Here is an 18,116-nt window from a genome sequence, read left to right as displayed (position 1 = left end):
AATAGATTAAAAAAAAGAATAAAATAAAACTAAATAAAATAAAATGAAATTAAATCACTAACGTATCTACTAAAATATGATGAAATATTGGGGATTATTTGCATCTATGAACTAAAAACCTCTACAATATAACAAAACAAAATAAATACCATGAAATACAGTTACACAACACATTTAACCAGATAAACCATGAACTCATTGGACAGGTCAGTGATTGTCTCACTGAGCAAATCTCAACAAACATGAATAATAAATAATATGTTCAGTGAGGTCATCAGGTGGAATCAAACTCCAGCCACAAGACAGTACCATAAAAGTAGAATAAAAATAAAAAAATCTTTGTTTTTGTGTGAACTACTCCTGTATTAAGAAGTTAATTCATCTTTTTATGCAGTGCTGAACAAAATAATTGAACTTGAACTATTCATAAGCCATCTCTCTCTCTCTCTCTCACACACACACACACACCAGAATATGACTAATGTGAGCTCAGTGTAGACAGAATGGAGCACCATGGGGGACAGACAGAGATGAAGAGAGAGAGAGAGAGAGAGAGAGAGAGAGACACACACACACACACACACACACACACACGTGTGTTCAAAGCCACTTTAATCTCTTCTGTCACACACTTATAAGCACACAAACGGATGCACACACAGCATATGCACAAAAACATAAACACATGTAGTCGCTGCTTGCCTGTTATGTGCTCATGCCAAGCCGAACAAATGTGTGTGTATGTGCATATGCACAGTTTACCAGTTTATTTACACACATACATTCAATCAATAGCACTTTTACACAAACGGTCAACCAACATTAGCTTTCCAAAACCAAAAATGCAATATCTATAGACATTAAGGTGATCAATGACCAATATAATTATTGTTAGGCTGTTACATTGTGATATACAAGAGAGGCTGATTATATACAGTGTGTCGACAATGCAAGGTTGTGAGATTATCGGCTCTGTTTAAGATCTGTGTCTAATCAGATGATTAACACAAATGTTAGATTTTTCTATATATTTTCTTCTAATACAGTTTAGACCAAGTTTTTTTTCAGGATTCTTTAATAAATAGAAATTCAATTTTTATTTAATTTTTTTTAAATGTCTTTACTGTCACTTTTGAACAATTTAATGCATCTTTGCTGAATATTTTGAATATTTGAATATTTTTTTTATCATGAAAATGCACTGTAGAATAAAGAATATCATATAATTATATAATTATATATAATATATAATTTTTCATTTATTTTCAATTTGTCATTCTTTGTTACATGGCATTAAATATTTATAACATAATATTATTTTATATTTCACTAAATTTTAAATATATTTTAAGTATTATTATTATGTAAATAATGCAAAAAATGTGTGTGATGCACCATTGGCAGGTGTGGCAGAAAGTCATTTTTGGTTCTGGTTATTGGCAAACACAGATAATCTCAAAACGGCCATATAATGAACAACCAGTTAACCACCCTGACCGATATATCGGTCTATCACTACTTCAACAGAAAGACAAGACCTCATGAGTTCACACATGCAAAACACAAGCTGTCATCCCTCCATGAACCAGCCGAGAGACGATGACATCAGAGTAAACAATCACAGTGCATCATCATCATCATCATCATCAAAAATATCGAAATCACCGACACCAATTTATCGGAACAATCTAACTCGAGCAGCACATTCTGATGAGTCATAATTGCAAGTGCGAGCCAAATAATTCTCTCTCTCTCTCTATTACCTTTTGGTTCGGCGGAACATGTTGCTATCCAGGACGGCCGGTCGGCAGGCGCACATGCGGAGATGAGAGTGACAGCGGCAGCCGAGTGTGTCAACACACACTTAAACAACATTCACAGAGAGCAGCACCATTCCTCACACATGCTCTAGATTCATCTGAGTGCGTGTGGCTGAGTGATGGAGATACAGAGAAAGAGAGAGAGAGAGAGAGAGAGAGGGAAGGTGGCTCTAAAGGGTGATGTGCCAAGCCAGGAAGTAAAGACAGCGAGAGAGAGAGAGAGAGAGAGAGAGAGAGAGAGAGAGAGAGAGAGGACTCATAGGAAGACTGTCAGCATGTGTGTGTGGCCATTAAAAGCCTATCAGAGCTCAGGACTCAGGACTGTTAATGGAAATCTAAATGACACATGGGAGGGATAAAAAGAAAGAGAGGAAAGGATTATGTTGATCTTGTTCAACATAAAATATACCATTTGGACCCTTAAACATGAACGCTCCAATCGGATTGGTCCACAAGATATTTTTAAGCCTTTTATATTAAATATATCTTAATATGTATGCATGTTAGAATCTGCAATGAAATGCCTTAAATAATAATACAGTACATATGATAATAATAATAATGACATTGTTTTCTATTTGAATATATATTAAAAACTGTAATTTATTCCTGTGATGCAAAACTGAATTTTGAGCATCATTCGTCCATGCTTCAGTGTCACATGATCCTTCAGAAATCACTCTGATATGATGATTTGATGCTCTGTTATTAGTGTTGTTATTATCTTAATATTTATGTATCTGCACAGAAATGTCATGCATTTTTTTCAGAAAGTCAACATTTAAATCAAACATAGTAAATATACAATCAAGTTGTGAATATAGCACAAGTCCAATTAAACATAAGTACATGTTTTGCATTGAAACAGAACATTTTTTGAACCATTTTGAACAGAAAAATAAATATACTAAAAAGTGTACATTATTTCTGTATAATAGAAATGCATGTAAAATATATATATTTTTTAATAATCAGCATAATAAAACATAATAATATACCATGGAAATATTTATTAAGATTTTTCATTAATAATTTTAATTTAAGAAAAATTCCACAGAAATAAATTTGTGAATTATTTTTGAAAAATTATGTCAAATTAATCACTGAATAGGAGTTTTTATTAAACTCACTGAGACTGTCTAAATTGTCTTAAAGGGGTGGTTGATCAGCTTTCCTTTTTTCCCGAAAGCTTTATTGTGTTTATGGGGTTCAGTGTTTTTAGCAGTGTAAAAAAACAACAACATTATTTTCTCTAATTCACCTTTATTCTACACCGCTGTTTCCATTCTTGTTAAAACGGTCTGTTGAGTTCCTGGTACTATTAAGCCCCTCCCTCAGAAATACGCAGTGGGCTCTGATTGGTTAGTGGGCTCAGTGTGTATGTGAATTGATTCAAGAAGATGAATGTAATTTTCTAAATTGTATGTAATGTTAACTTTCCCCAGTTTTAATCAGACACAAGATAAGAGCGAAGCAAATTATATTAATGGATTAATTTATATTATACCACAAGTCTTTGGCACTTATACTTGGATGCTTACATCTGATTGGTCGATTTCATTGTTATGGCTACAGAGCCCCACCCATCTCTCTCTGTGTACCAGGGTATATAAAATCTGACATCATCTCTGTGCCCTAGCTAGCTCACAACAATAAACCTTGTCTGAACCTTCGAATCTCGTCATGTCCCTGTCGGGAGGATTTGTTGGGACTGCGAGGGTAACCGTCTCCCAAAGCACACAGACGCAGCTGCACACAAGCCCAGACACACATTAAAAGCTGCTCATTTCAATAATAAATGATCTGGATGGTGGAAAGAGAGATGAAATATAGATGAGAGAGAGAGATGCAAAGGACCTTTTGGGAGTTACTGGGACAAATTCATAGAAGGGAAAATATGACCAGGAATAATGGATGGAGGGAGGACATGTGTGACCGGCCCAGTCTCACAATGGAAACATCACCTCTAGTAGGGCTGGACAGGGCTAGATGACATACAGTATATAAAGAAAAAATGTAATAAAACATATTAAGAAAAGATTTATATAGATGGATAGATCTCATAGATTTCATGCTTAAAATAAAGTCAATGTATTCTCAATATAAACCAACAAATTAATAAAAAATACCATCAAAAACATCCAAAGCTGGCTAAATACATTGCTAGAGTGGCTGTGTAGTTTTGTGGATGTAAGACATTCTGAAAGTCACGGCGGTCCAGACAGCAGTGAGTCTGTATCCTGATTATAGCTGGCGCGGTTCAGCCGTCCTGGAAATGTCATATTGATTGTCTGCTGATTAATCTGTATCAGCCTAATTAAACATCGTGACCCATACTGAGCACAAAAGACCCATCTGTTATTAGCTGCCATAAGAAACTACAAAAACCTTAAAACACTTCTTTGTCTCTTCACAAGCCTCCCAAGAGAGCTCTGTTCACACACACACACATACACACACAGTCACACACATTTGAGCACCTGTGTTGTGTGTGTCAGTCAGTGGAGAGGCTCTTTATAGCAGGTTTGTGAATGCTAATGGTGGTGTCAGTTCACAGTAGAGCCCAGTACAAACAACAGCCATTCTGATATGATCAGCATACAAAAAGCCAAAACTTTCACAGGAGCTAACGAAACCCACACAGTCTCTGTGACACTAAATGTGTGAAACGGAGGTGTTGTGGTGCTATATATATAAATAGGCGATAAACAGGCAGAAGATCACACAAGTGTTCAGTATAGACAAGCATAGGGATGCACAGGAAACACATCCAGGGAGTCTCTCACACCAGAGAAAGGTTCAGCACCAAGGCCAGCGTTTCATTCATTATCTGTACAGCTCAAACTCTACACAGTTCTGGCTCTCAGCTGGTTTTGCTTAAGGAGAGAATTTCACACTGGACAGCAACATAGTTCTAAAATTGCATATTGTTCAATGGTTAATGTCCTTCAGATAAACTATTAAAGTGATTCAAGGTTTAATGTTTCCTGAACCCGATAGTTTACTGCACAATGTACACTATGGTTGCCAAAAACCATGGATCATCATGTGCAAGTATTTAATTTAGTCTATTTCCTCGCACAATTTATGGCTTTTGCTGATCTTGGCATCTTTGATATTATGCCAAAATACCATAGGTTGCACTAGTGTATCACTGCATCCCTGCATTACTGCACAAGTGTATAGCTGCATTTCTGCAATGCTGCACTGAAGTATTACTGTGATCCTGCATTACTGCACTAGTGGATTGCTGCATTCCTGAATGTTACACTGATGTATCATTGTGTTCCTGCATTGCTGCACTAAAGTATTCCTGCATTAATCCACCACATACTGTTGCACTGTAGCATTACTGCACTGAAGTATTACAGTGTCCCTGCATTACATTATAACTTCCTGTGCTCTTGAACTACTGCATTAAGGCCCCGATATACTTCAAACGATGTTTGTTTTCATTATTGGTTTGGGAGCAAAATTAAGTTTGAAAAGGCTGAGCAACGGTATACAGTTTCCGAACTTTCCAACACCCAATTTATCGAATTTATGTTGCTAGTGACTTGGAGGTATTGTTTTCCAGCCGCCTGCCTTCCTTTGAATGAGAAACGAACCGGGGGAAAAAAAAACTGCACTTCAAAGAAGGTGGAGTTCAATGACACACCCACCAATTGTGTAACCGCTACGGACCAATGGTAGCTCAAAGGTGTTTAGGAGCCAAAACGAACTCCCCTAGAAAGTTTGCTTTGATCAACTCTTTCGAACTGCTGAAACAAACTTGAAACAAACTTCATTTTGGCCTGATTTTGTTCAAAATTACATAATACCAGTTCATTCTTTGATTTTGTTAGAAGTATATCGGGGCCTTTACTCCCACATTATTGCCCTACTTCACTATAGCAGCAGCATATTACTCAACATTTTTCCTCCGCTTACTCAAAATCACCTTCAGTGATGCAAGACCAGTCTCCGATTTCCAACTTTAGCCCGTCATGTTCATTCACCACATTCATTCATTCCCCAAGTATTTTCAATGTTGACAGGCATAGTGAAAAATGTACACAAGTCTATGGTTGTTTGTTTCAGATTAGTTTTGGGAAAAGTGTTTTTATTGAGTACCACATTACACTAGGTCCCAACAACAACAAAAAAAGGTCCACAGACAACATTTGAAGAAACAAATGCAGAATTAAATCAGGTAAAGTGGATTTGCTACACTCACCCACTGCTCTTCCTGGGCAGGGGAAGATCCTTCTGGAAAAGAAAGAGTGATTATATTACCCAGAGTAAAATGATACCATCAATAACTGCTCAGTACCATTTGGATTCAGGACATAAATATCTTGATGAAACCAAACTGGAATAATCTTATGCCAGCTGACATTCATTATGACCCATAATGCTTTTCAGATCTCTGAGAGGGAGGACGGCACTTAGGGGAGAACAATCCCCAAAACATTAAACTGGCCAATTACACAAACAAGGTCACTGGAGAGAGCGAGCGAGAGTGTCCATGTTAGATAGCGGGAAAGAGGCCATGCTGGCGCTTGTGATGGTACACTAAGGGCTTCAGTCGGGGGGAAATGACTTCATCCACTGTGACTCACTTTGATGACATTGTGTGTGACAAGGACTTTCCTGCCAGCATGACTGGCGCCACTGAGCAACTGATGGAGGATTAAGTGGACAAATAGTCTGTGGCCAATCTTTGTGTGTGTGTGCTGTGTTCTGCACTTTATAGGCACTTTAATTTTTGAATTTATAACCATAAAAAAGACCAACAAAATATGAGCCTTTGAGTCCTTTAAGAATCTTATACTGTATTATACTGTATTATCATAAATTGCTGCCAATATAAACATATAAAAGCGATCACAAACAAGTATGAGATGAAAACCAATAGCTGACAGAATGCATTTAGTATAGATTTATGCCAGTGTTGCTATTGTTAACTAAAACTAAAACTAAAACTGAAGAGCCGGTGGAAATAAAAAGATGAATAGAAAGGATGCAGCAGCTGACAAATGAGGCCAAGGAGACAATGAGGGGAAAGCAAAGGCATTAGAGAGCAGCTCAATTCATTACATAAGGAAAAGGACTGAACCCTTCAAAGGCCTCTGTGGATGGATGTCTCGCTTATTTAAAACAGCCTCTTTTTTCATTTTAACAAGATTTTACATCTTCTGAAGGACATGTGAGAGATGACAGTGCAAAACTCATGCGTTGTGCTGTTGACAAAAAGTTAGCACACTCTCCACAGTGCAACTGTAGAAGTTATGGAGTATTTGTGGTGATGTGCCAAACTTCCTTAGTATCCTAAGGAAGTACATTCTTTGCTTGGCCTTCATTACTAATTTCACCGTGTTATATGTCCACTTGAGGTCCTCGCAGATGTGTACACCAAGGAAGATTGTTGGTCTCACACCATGTGACCAGTTCAGTTCAGACACTGTGACTGTGGTGTCATCTGCCAATTTGATGACGTTGTTAGGATGCATAGGGCTAAGTACACAGCCCTGAGGTGTACCTGTGTTCATTATGATGGTGCTGGAAGAGTAGTTTTTTAGGTCTACAGGTGAGTAGGCTCAGGTTATGCAGGCTGTTTATGAGTTTTAATTGGATGATAGTGTTGAATGCCAAATTAATAACTGTAATCAATCAAAAGCAGTCTGGCAAAGCTGTCTTTATTTTCCAGGTAATTATGCTAACAGCTCATCTTTCCTCTATGCAGGCATTTAGTAATCACACCATTGTATTACATATGATTTATTATTTATTTCCACCAGATGGTAACCATCTGCCTTTCATGCATTGATTTCTTTTTTATTAAACACTGTATTTATTTCTATTTTTATTATTTTATATAGGAAAAACATGGGTAATTTAGAGGTTGTTTATTACCATGAGATGCATTTAAAGATATTCTCTAGTACCACATCAAACTTAAAGTTTTGCCATTCTCTTGGCATCTTTCTGCTCCTCTCTGTAGGGAGTGAGTGTGCAGGAAAAAGAAGCTGTTATTTTCTCTGCAGCTGCACTTCATTTACATTTTCACGTAGTTCCATTCACCTCTTTGAACTCTATTCTAAGAACGGTGATGAAAAAAGCAAAGAGATTCTCTGCTGTGTTGATCCTGCTATATCTTTATTGTTCACTCATTAGAACACTATTTCCAGATCTTTGTTTGGATGTTTAGGTCAAAGTTCAGAGTTGAAAAGGGATCTACGCTAAAGCCGTTTTCTCCCACTGTCTCAGTATCTTTAGCGAAGGCTAAAGGGACATTTGATATTTGAACTCAATCTCGGTTACTCCACACATTTAAACAACACCCATCTTTACAAGCTTTAAGCCAGTGATTTTCTAGTTATCCGCTGAAGTACGGAACTGCTATTGATCAGTGATTTGAAATGACCAAGCTTGAAACTGCAACAAATTTTAATGCAATGTCTGGTTTCAAAAACCAGTCTATTTTATGATGTGATGATGTCCCAATACTGCTGTATTTACATACTTGAGTCAATTAAGGATGCGATTGGGATGCAACCACCTTCCCACGGCTGTGTTTCTCTCACGCCCAATGAAGTAGCTATGAACTGAATCAATATAAGATGCAGAAAGTAACATATCCATAGCATGCACTTGACATAATGGCAAAAGACGATCTTCACAAACACCCGACTCATTAAGTCTGTGAACTTCCAGACCGTGATGAATAAAATCCAATCTACAGCTGAGACTAATGAAACAGACTAGGCTCTGCGCCCAGAAAAGAGAAACCCCCATCCTTCCAACTGGAGATAAAACGAGGGACGGAGAAGAGAAATGAGGTTAATAACAGAGTCACCAGACTGGGCTTTCAATCAAAACACAGCTAGAGAGATTCACCTGAAATAACAACATACACCAGTGAGTATTTATTAAATCACATACTTTTTCAAACTTTTAGTAGCTAAAATATAAAAGAAAAACATATCACATACCTACATCCCTACTTAAAGATAAAGGACACTTTTTGATCATTTTTATGCTTTGTTTTAAAAAATAAGAGGCAAATCACTTCATCAATGAGCATAACAGACTTTCGAGGGAAAGTGTAAATGTAGGTATTGCTGTTTTTTTACTATGTTTTGTTACATTAAGCATATAAAATAAATTAATGCGATACAAATATACTTTTAATTTAGTGACAATACAATTATTTTTTACTAGATTTTACTCTATTATATGTCTTACATTTACATAAACATCACATTATAGTGAAAGACATACTGAAAATCATCAAAAGGCTGAAAAATATCAAGATCATTTTTATTGCCCAGCCCTGTACTTTATATATACTGTACATACAGTACGTGCACTCTATGATATATATTCCCCCTTGGCTGAAAGCTGTAAGACTGCCATTAACTTCCTAATGGGGCACGAAGAGCAAACTCGGTTTGTCTCAGAAAAATCAGACCTTCCCTGAAGTCCATCTCAATATCCAGTAGGCTCTGATAGCTTTATGGTATGGACTTGAATGTGTCGAAGAGGTGTGTGTATCTGTTTCTGTTAGCATTTGCCTCGGTAAGCATTTATAAGACTCAAAGTGGTTGCTCATGAACTCTATGCGTCCTGTATGCACATACACCGATCCGAGTGTTTTCTATTTGACTGTGGGTTTTATGTAGCTTTGATGCACCTTTACTCAATAAAGCTGCATCCAACTGTTAAGCTGCCTTCCCAGAAGGGGTCAATTCCCAAGTGGATGGGTATCTCAGAAGTGCTCCCTAAAACAAAGCCTTGAGTTGCTTAAAACTCTCTGGCAACCCTGAAAGCAACTAATTTGTGGTCTACATTTAATCTCCCAGAATGCTTTGCAGGCTGAAAGCCAGTGCAACATTACACATGTCATAGATCCAAATGGCTTTTTGAAAGCAGAGCTGCAAACCTGGATAAGTGTCTCATGGGGTACAGATCCTGAATAAGAGAGTGGTATTATGTTAATGTTTAAATTAGACCTAAAGAAGACTTTTTAATTATGTTCAATTATGATTTTAGTATTCTTTGTATCAAAAACAGTTACTAATAAAAGTTATTTAGTATTTCTGCCTTATAATTTCCATCCTCCCGCACTTAGAATAGAACTCTGCTGTACCTTTAAGACTTCTATGCAAATGTCCTCATGTGAAATGAGATGCTGCACTTTGCTGCATTTAAACACGTTTAATATAGTTTTTAGCTGCCCCGTTCTAAGACTAAAGAAAATTAGAATCTGACATTCATAAAAATAAAAAAGGCATTTAAATGAACCAATTTGAAATAATTAGAAACCTTATTTAAAAATATAATAAATCAAGCCACTCATATTTAAAGATCTGCAGAGTGTCGGGTGCTACACACAGCCAATAACACTGTGAATGAACAGGACAAGTTCTGAACACCAAACAGGTGTTTTTTGCACTGAAATGTTGAAAGTTGCAGGATATTATGCAGAAACAAGCCATTTTACAGCTTAGTTACAATAAATGCCCTTTTTCTCTGAGAAGGATGTTTTGAAAGTTACAGTTTTAATAAGACTATGAATTATTATTTTGTCGCAAAAGGGATCAAGGAATGCTTTATTCCTCATTGAAAGTTTACAAGTAACAACAATGCTGAGTAAAGACATCTTCGCTGGAATATATTGTAATCTTTGACTTATAATGAAATACACAATGTTAGGCTCTGAAGTTTAGTTACAGATTATAAATATATATGAGCAGCTAAACCAGATGACCAGCACTTTAGGATAAAGTATAAACACTGACTTCTCTAATTTTACAGTAAAAGAGCTTAAAGGTGCTGAACTTTCAGCAAAATGTCTAGCTGTCTGGGGTGGAGTACAGCAGATCAGCTGGAGCTTGAAAATGACTTGTTTATTTTGAGCAGTGAAAGAGGGGAAGTGAAAGTAATACGCACACATTTTGTTTTGACTTCATATAACAGCAGATGGTTTCCGCACTGTACCAACAATAATAAGACTACTCAAAACCCCTTTTATGTTTTTTTTTTTTCTTTCTTTTCGGTTTATGTTGCTCTGGGCAAGATCTGGCCTTGAAAACAAGATGAAAACAATAACTCCCAAACCACAAAGCAAATATGAACTCCTGTGTGTATGCTGAAACCTAGTGAGTAACTGACAATGAAAACAAACCTAATCTGGTTTTGATAACATATTTACATTCTGTTGGGCAAAGAATTAGTGTTGAGAAAAGTTTTTAAGTGTTAATAAACTGCTCAGTGCAAACTAGATTAATAAAAAACCATATTAGATTAATAAGAGCCAGATTATTTATTTATTTTTAATCAGAGTTCAGTGAGTTTTCATACAGGAGTTACTTACGAAGAACAAACTCAGATTTTAAGTGCACTAAAAAGTGAACTAAGTAAAAAAAGAGAACTGCATTCACACCGTGCCTAGCCTTGAAATAGATTCAAGCCTTTTTGGTGCACTTTCCATTCACATTGCCATTTTACTCGTTGAAATATAGGAATAACTCATAAGTGCCAAATGTATAATACTTTTTGCTTTTTAAGCATAAAAAGCTCCATTGTCCATTCATTGGAAAGGCACTGAAAAGAAATGTCACACCGCTTTGCTAACTTAAATGACACGCCCTCTCCAGAGCCCGCCTTCCGAGGACGCGCCAGCCAATCCGATATCAGCAAACCCGACCGCGTCAAATGATTGACAGACTGATGGCGTTTCTGATTGGTTCCCTCGATTAGTCAGCTGTGCTTTCTCGGGATATCGATTTCAGTCAGGTATGATGAGAGACATTTATGTGGGCTGTTAAAAATACACCTTTAATGTGATCAACTTTGTAAAATAAGATTATACAAAAACGTCATCTCACCTGCATCCTCCGCCTGCGCATGATACCGGAGTCATCTATGGCATCGCTCATCTCGTCTTGTCAGTCCAAAAAACCCTTCACAGATCACATCCAAGTCCACGTGGTGACAGACGCCTACAGATGATGCTCAGAAGTTTCACCCCGTTTGTATCTCCCTCCTCGGGTTGAGAAGATCATGGGCGTTGCAAAGCGATGCGTGCTACACATCAACAACAAACACCCGGCTGATGAAAAGAAAGCACACCAGATAACTGTTCAAAATAAACCGGAATATCGTGTCATAATGACTAAAACGCGCGACAAGGGTCAGTGTGCCTGGTTTGTACGGTCAGAAACGAGTATAAGATTCATCTTGATCTTCACTTTCTCTGTGCGCGGGCGCGTGCTTTCAGAGAGGTCCATTTGGACATCTGGCGCACTAACGAGACATCCAGCCGCACTAATGGACCACAGTCTGTCCCCCAGAGGAGATCGCCATCATATCATATTCGCCGGCAGCTGGAGCAGTGTAATGGCATCGTTTATGTGAAATGCATCCTGCTTTGATTGCTGTCGTGAGCTTCTTTTTGAATGAAGTACAGTAACCATCCCTTCCTGTGCTGTACTGAGCGCGCGTCAAATCTGCACTAGCTAGCCTACTACCGCCTCTGATGCTGAGGGATCCACACACACTGTGTACTATAGCCTCAGTAGCCTGGAGAATACATGCGACTGTGTGTAATGCATCTTCTCATTCTGAAGGAGAAGCACGGTAACCATTTGAGCTCTGAACTGAAGGAAACCTATCTAGGAGGTGGCCAGCAGAAGTCAAGCTCACTAACAAGTGCAGAGCCAGAGCTGGAAGTTTGGGGATTCTGGGACATAAAAAAAACAACAACTGATCTGACACCAGGTCTAGGTCAGAAATCTATTTTATTATGCATAATTTGATTTTAATAATAAAAATATATGTAATAAAAAATAAATAAAATGATGTATTTTATTATATTTGCAAATTAGGATATATTTGTTATATATATATATATATATATATATATATATATATATATATATATATATTTTTTTTTTTTTTTTTTTTTGTGTAATGCATTCAAAATATCTTCATTTAGTGCGTCACATCTTATAAATTAAAATTTATAATGATTTATATTATTGTAATAAATGTTATTAAATATAGAATTTAATACAAAACTATATCTATATATACATATCTATATATGCTTTTTTATTATAATGTAGTGCCTTTACTTAATTTCTTCAATTGTGTCTAGGCCATATTTAATAAAAAAAAAACACATTTCTCATTTTCATTAAGTTTATGTACTACAACAACTTTAAAATTAAATTAATATAATAGAGAATAATGCAAACTATAAAAAGAGTGATGAACCAGCATTTGTCGCAGTATTTATTAAATACATAACTGACTGTGTGTTCATGTGGGTGTGTATGAGTGGAAATATTAGCCTTCCCCCAAGGTGTGGTTTCCTGGTTTAGTTTAGATGAAATCTGTTACATATTTCACTGAGACATTATGTTCATTTGAACAGTGTTGAGGGGGGATTGTCCACCTGACAATGACAACAGTGTCAAACTAAAAGGTAGAACGTGCTGTATCCTAGAAACATCTCAGACACAGAAATGAGCAAAAACAGATGCCATTCTCTCCAAGCAAAGTCCATTATAACATCACAGTACAACATTTAAACAACCACACTGACATATTTACACTAACATATCACACTGATCATATTTAAATACAACATATTTAATATATGTAATTAAACTTTTTATATTATACACACGTTTAAATATACATTTTAAGACAAATTAAATGTTTCATTGTGATGTCTGACCCCTAACGATGCATAAAGTCACTCACACTTTCTTGCATGTGATTTGCAGGGAGAAAATTATACTGGCAGTCTTTGAATTTCAAAAAACACCATTTAATATGTTTTTTAAGCCTTATGTTTTACGAGGACACAAGAAGTGTCAGAACACACACACACACACACACACACACACACACACACACACACACACACAAACAAACACAATTACTTAAGCTTATACTATATATGTCAATTCTTATTCGAAAAGATGAAATGTCAATCCATTGTGTGATTTTGCTAGGGCTCTTCTGTTAAAAGTAAAAGGCACACTGGCTCTCTCACATATTCTTTTACTTTCTCTCTCTCACACACACACACACACACACACACACACAAGCTCAAAAGCTGTAGGCAAGCAGAATGCAATCAGCCATAAAAGAAAAGATGCACCCACGAGGAATCTCTAATCAGAAGCTTAGCTGCCTTAGAAACCATTACATGAGAGAAAGACAAACACCACGGGAAACTACATCAAATCATCCATATACACTGAGAACAACACCACTAATCAACTTGTAATGCTGTTTACAAGATTATATACCAGCACCACTGCTTTAAAATAAGCAGGAAAGTGAATTATGAAACAGGTGAAGAGCTCACAGTTTTCAACTGGTGCGTTCCAACCGAAAAATGTGCTGCTGATCTGTTCTGATAGGGTCAGGGACAGAAACATAAAATATAAAAAGGTACATAAAATGCATAATGTCATGCACAGGAAGGACAACAATTGTTCAAAACGGAGGAGAAAATGCAACAGTATTTTGGTGCAAATTAATCTGTCAAATTAGATGGATAACATGGATAAATTGTGTAACACGCATTTTATTAAGGTCCTTGCGACAAACAAGTCCTTATGAAAGGAAGAACGTGTGCTGCCAAACAAAGCTTTAGACAACGTTAACCATGTTATTCTTTGTGTGTGTGTGTGTGTGCAGTGAAAACAAAAGTATCAGTAACTAGAGGCTTTGCCGTACACACACACACACACACACAAACCAGACTTTAGCATGCATGCAAGTGAAAGAATTAACATTGACATCTGTTGGTAGACAGTGGAAATATCCAGGGTGTTTTTGTTTTTACACTTAAGCTTTGACAAAACTTAACAAAACCCTAAACAAAACAGAAAGCAAAAAAAGCCATTAAAGCAAAACTATACAAAACGTAAAGGCAAGTAAAAAAAATAAAATTTAATAAATAAGACCAAACTGACCAGCAAGAACAAAAACAACAAACAGCAATTTAAAAAAATATTAAACCAAACAGTAAATATAAGAGGCATCAAAAACTAAACTAAAAAGCAAATAAAAGACAAGCAAAAAAGTGGAATTAAACTAAAAAAGTGAGAAGCTAAGCCAAACTAAATGGCAAGTAATAAAAACTATTTGAAACTAAAGCAATCAAACACTAAACAACAAAATGAAACAAATCAAAATAAAGCAAAAATGAGCCAAAAATATACAAAACTATATGAAAGAAAACAAAGCTAAACAAAGTGAGCAAAACTGAACAAAAGCAAACAAAACTAAATGAAACTAGACCGAAAAACGAAACCGTGCAAGAAAGTGACGATAAACAAAAGAAAATTAAAGTAGACAAAAGCAATTAAAGCTGAAAAAAGCAACTAAATTACACACGTCTAAACAAAACAAGACAGCACATAAAAACTTGTCAAAACTATACAAAAGCAAACAAAAATAAATAAAACTAGGAAAACCATGACAAACTAAATAAAGTGAAGCAAAATTAGACAAAACTGATTGTGAGGACAAAGAAGAATGCCCTGAAAATCATATCGCAGGTAACCGTCTGTCTCCACTTTTGAGGTTGAAACAATGAAGGACTGAGATGATGCATATTAGTGTGACTGTTGGGGATCCTGGGAAACCTGTGACAAAGCAAAGCAACAGAACTAAACAAACTCTGAAAAGAGGCATATTTAAAGTAGGCTTATACTTGTTTCTGAAAGTCATCCTAATTACCGCAACCAAGTCTCTTTCTGACACTGATTGTTGCGTCACACGGTTAATTGTTCTTGAAGTGAGCTTGTGGTGCAATAATGCCTAAACTGACAGTGCCAAGAACCGAGCGCTCTCATCAGCCTCGCCTGGCATTACTGAGACGGATAATTAGATTTGTCAATTATAGTTCAATCAAAACATTTACATTTTTGCTCCATTAAGTAGGCTATTTATAAAGAATAGCGGACAACATGATTTATTTAGTAAAAAAAAAATTATATTAAAAATCATTGATGAATATGAATTGAATGCAGACACAATTCTAGTAATACCATGGGGAGAGCTATTCATTAGCATTCTCATTTCCACCTACTAAAATAAAAAAATATTCTGTCATGATGCACAGCTAAGAGTGATGGAAAAAGCAGTTAACCATTAAGTGCCGCTGACTGTGAGAAGTGAATCACACATGAACAAACCAAACAGGATTAATGGTTTAACGGTGACTGTAGTGTTTCCTGGGTCACCTGATTATTTACAGCAGCGCGGCCTTGACTGACATCCCCTGCTAATGTCCTCAATCAGACATTACCAGTTAAAGATGAGGCCAATTCTTTATACATTCAACGTTCTCAATCTTACAAGTCAGACATTTCAAAACTTAATTGAATGTGTTCAAACAGTTTTGTAAAAAACAAATACAAATTATTTTCTGTGCATAAATATGATTTTGTATTAATTTTTAAAAGTTGCATTTATTTATTATTTATTTGCTTGTTTGTTTTTATCACCGTAAAACCGAACAGTGAAATTAATCAAATGAAATTAGTTAATTGCACTCAAATAATAATGAAAGTTCATTGGACTTAATTTAAATAAATTCTGTAAACTCAAAATATTGTTGTAGTAAGGTGAACTTAATATGATTGCGTTTTCTAGTTCCCAGCATGCTTTGCATCAGAAAACAAGGAAAATAAATGTAGAAATTAAGTGTTATTTTGTGTTTTACACAAGATTAACATAGAGGGACATAAGTTAGTACTTAAATGTTGTGTTATTTTAGAATTTACAAAGGTTTCTGTTATGTTGGTTTTGTAGTGTTACCATTGTGGTGAAGAGTAGAGCCTATGGTTAGACTAAATTTGAGTGTATTTCCCACATTATATGAGTTAATAATAGAGAAAATTTTGAGTGAATTACTCCCTAATTAAAAGTTGAGAAAATATCAATATTTATAAAATAACATTGAGATAATTTAAGGCAACAAACTTAAACGTTTTAACCTAAAACATTTAAAAACACCACTTAAATGTTTTTGTCTAATCTGTTACAAAATATTTTTTTGAGTTCTGTGAAGTTAGGGTTTACAGTGTAGCATACATGCCGTTTTTAAATTAATTTTAAAATGCATAAAAAATATAAAACAGCTCCTGACACGTTCTTTTTGGACTAATAGTATTTGTGTAAGACTTCCCGTCTCTTAAATCCCTTCTCTGTGTTACAGAGCCTCAGCTGGACTCCTCTTAAAGAATTAAAGTCAGACGCGTCTGACTGTGCGATCCCGGTTTAGCTGACCTCTGTTATGCTATCTGTCCCACATCCCACTGACGCACACAGGAGCTGGGCTAATTTAGGGATTTAATGCTTGTTATGAGGGCAGGATGGGGTGATGAATATAAAAGAAGGAATGGACAGAAGGGGCAGAGTGTTCATGAATGAACGTGTGTCTCAAAGGAGCCTCAAGCTTTTTCATCTTCAGCTGGTGAAGCCACTTCAACTTCTGTACCTAAGAAGATCCAAGTGAACCGGATTTTCCACTAACGGGAATCATGGAATCAGTGTCTCACTCGTTCTCTCGCCCAGAAGGATCCATACCACGGAGAGCCCTGAAGGTCCCGGCTCGGGGGGCCTCCTCACATTTTGTGGGATCCACCATCGTCATCCTCTCCTCTTACGCTGTAGCGACTCTGGCTATGAACTGTGGGAAAAAAATCCAGGATCAGAGATTGGGCGCTTTAAAAAACTGAAGCAAGAACTTCAGGGCACTTTAGCTCTAATGGCTCATGATGGAATTGCCTTATAACTCAGTTTATGTGTATGAGCTGATGTTAACAGCCTCTGCTGGCTCTGCTGAAGAAAAAATGACAACTAATAGAGCTGATATGATTATGATGTGTAATGTTGTAAAGCCACAGGACAGCATGCATGGATTCAGGTCAGCATCTGAGGACCATTGTTCCTGACGGTCAGCGGGAGCAGAAACACGTGTCATTAAATGTTGTCTCAATGTATTTATTTTTGTTCTGGATGTAACATCTAGAGAGGTCCATTACCAAATAACTCTAAGTTATTTAAATGTCTCATTTGTACTGTAATTTAGATAATAAAAGCATTCCATAATGGAATTATTTTTGTCTGTCCTTATTTACAGATTGCAGTGGGTTTTTTTATATACTATAGCATCTATTCATTTTTTGAATTGTCATTTTCTGAATTTTCAGTTTCAATTTTAATTTTAGTTAAAAAAAAATATTTCTTTTTAGCTTTATTTTTTCAGTTTTAGTAATT

The 18,116-nt window shown here is 36.2% G+C and overlaps 1 protein-coding gene and 1 long non-coding RNA gene across 3 annotated transcripts in view; one reads left to right on the top strand and one right to left on the bottom strand.

Moving 5' to 3' along the window:
* The window catches only part of LOC113048202 (microtubule-associated serine/threonine-protein kinase 1-like), a 42,622-nt gene extending 30,054 nt beyond the window's left edge, over window positions 1-12,568 (bottom strand). The window contains exons 1-2 of one of the 2 annotated variants that reach the window (XM_026209878.1): window positions 11,693-12,568; window positions 6,037-6,068 (exon numbers count right to left, since the gene is read on the bottom strand). In XM_026209878.1, coding sequence (XP_026065663.1) covers window positions 6,037-6,068; window positions 11,693-11,743 — 83 coding nt within the window. In that variant the 5' untranslated portion in view covers window positions 11,744-12,568. Of the gene's footprint in view, window positions 1-1,763; window positions 2,020-6,036; window positions 6,069-11,692 lie in introns of those variants that run through there. The other variant, XM_026209963.1, reaches the window with a different exon arrangement.
* On the top strand, window positions 12,523-17,953 carry LOC113048310 (uncharacterized). The gene is made up of 2 exons (XR_003276440.1): window positions 12,523-12,590; window positions 17,053-17,953. It is a non-coding gene; the product is annotated as an uncharacterized LOC113048310 (long non-coding RNA).
* The last annotated feature ends 163 nt before the right edge of the window (window positions 17,954-18,116 follow it).

The sequence above is a fragment of the Carassius auratus genome, chromosome 1 (genome assembly GCF_003368295.1).
Source record: "Carassius auratus strain Wakin chromosome 1, ASM336829v1, whole genome shotgun sequence".
NCBI classification, from domain to species: Eukaryota; Metazoa; Chordata; class Actinopteri; order Cypriniformes; family Cyprinidae; genus Carassius; species Carassius auratus.
This window is presented reverse-complemented; position numbering and strand designations above follow the sequence as displayed.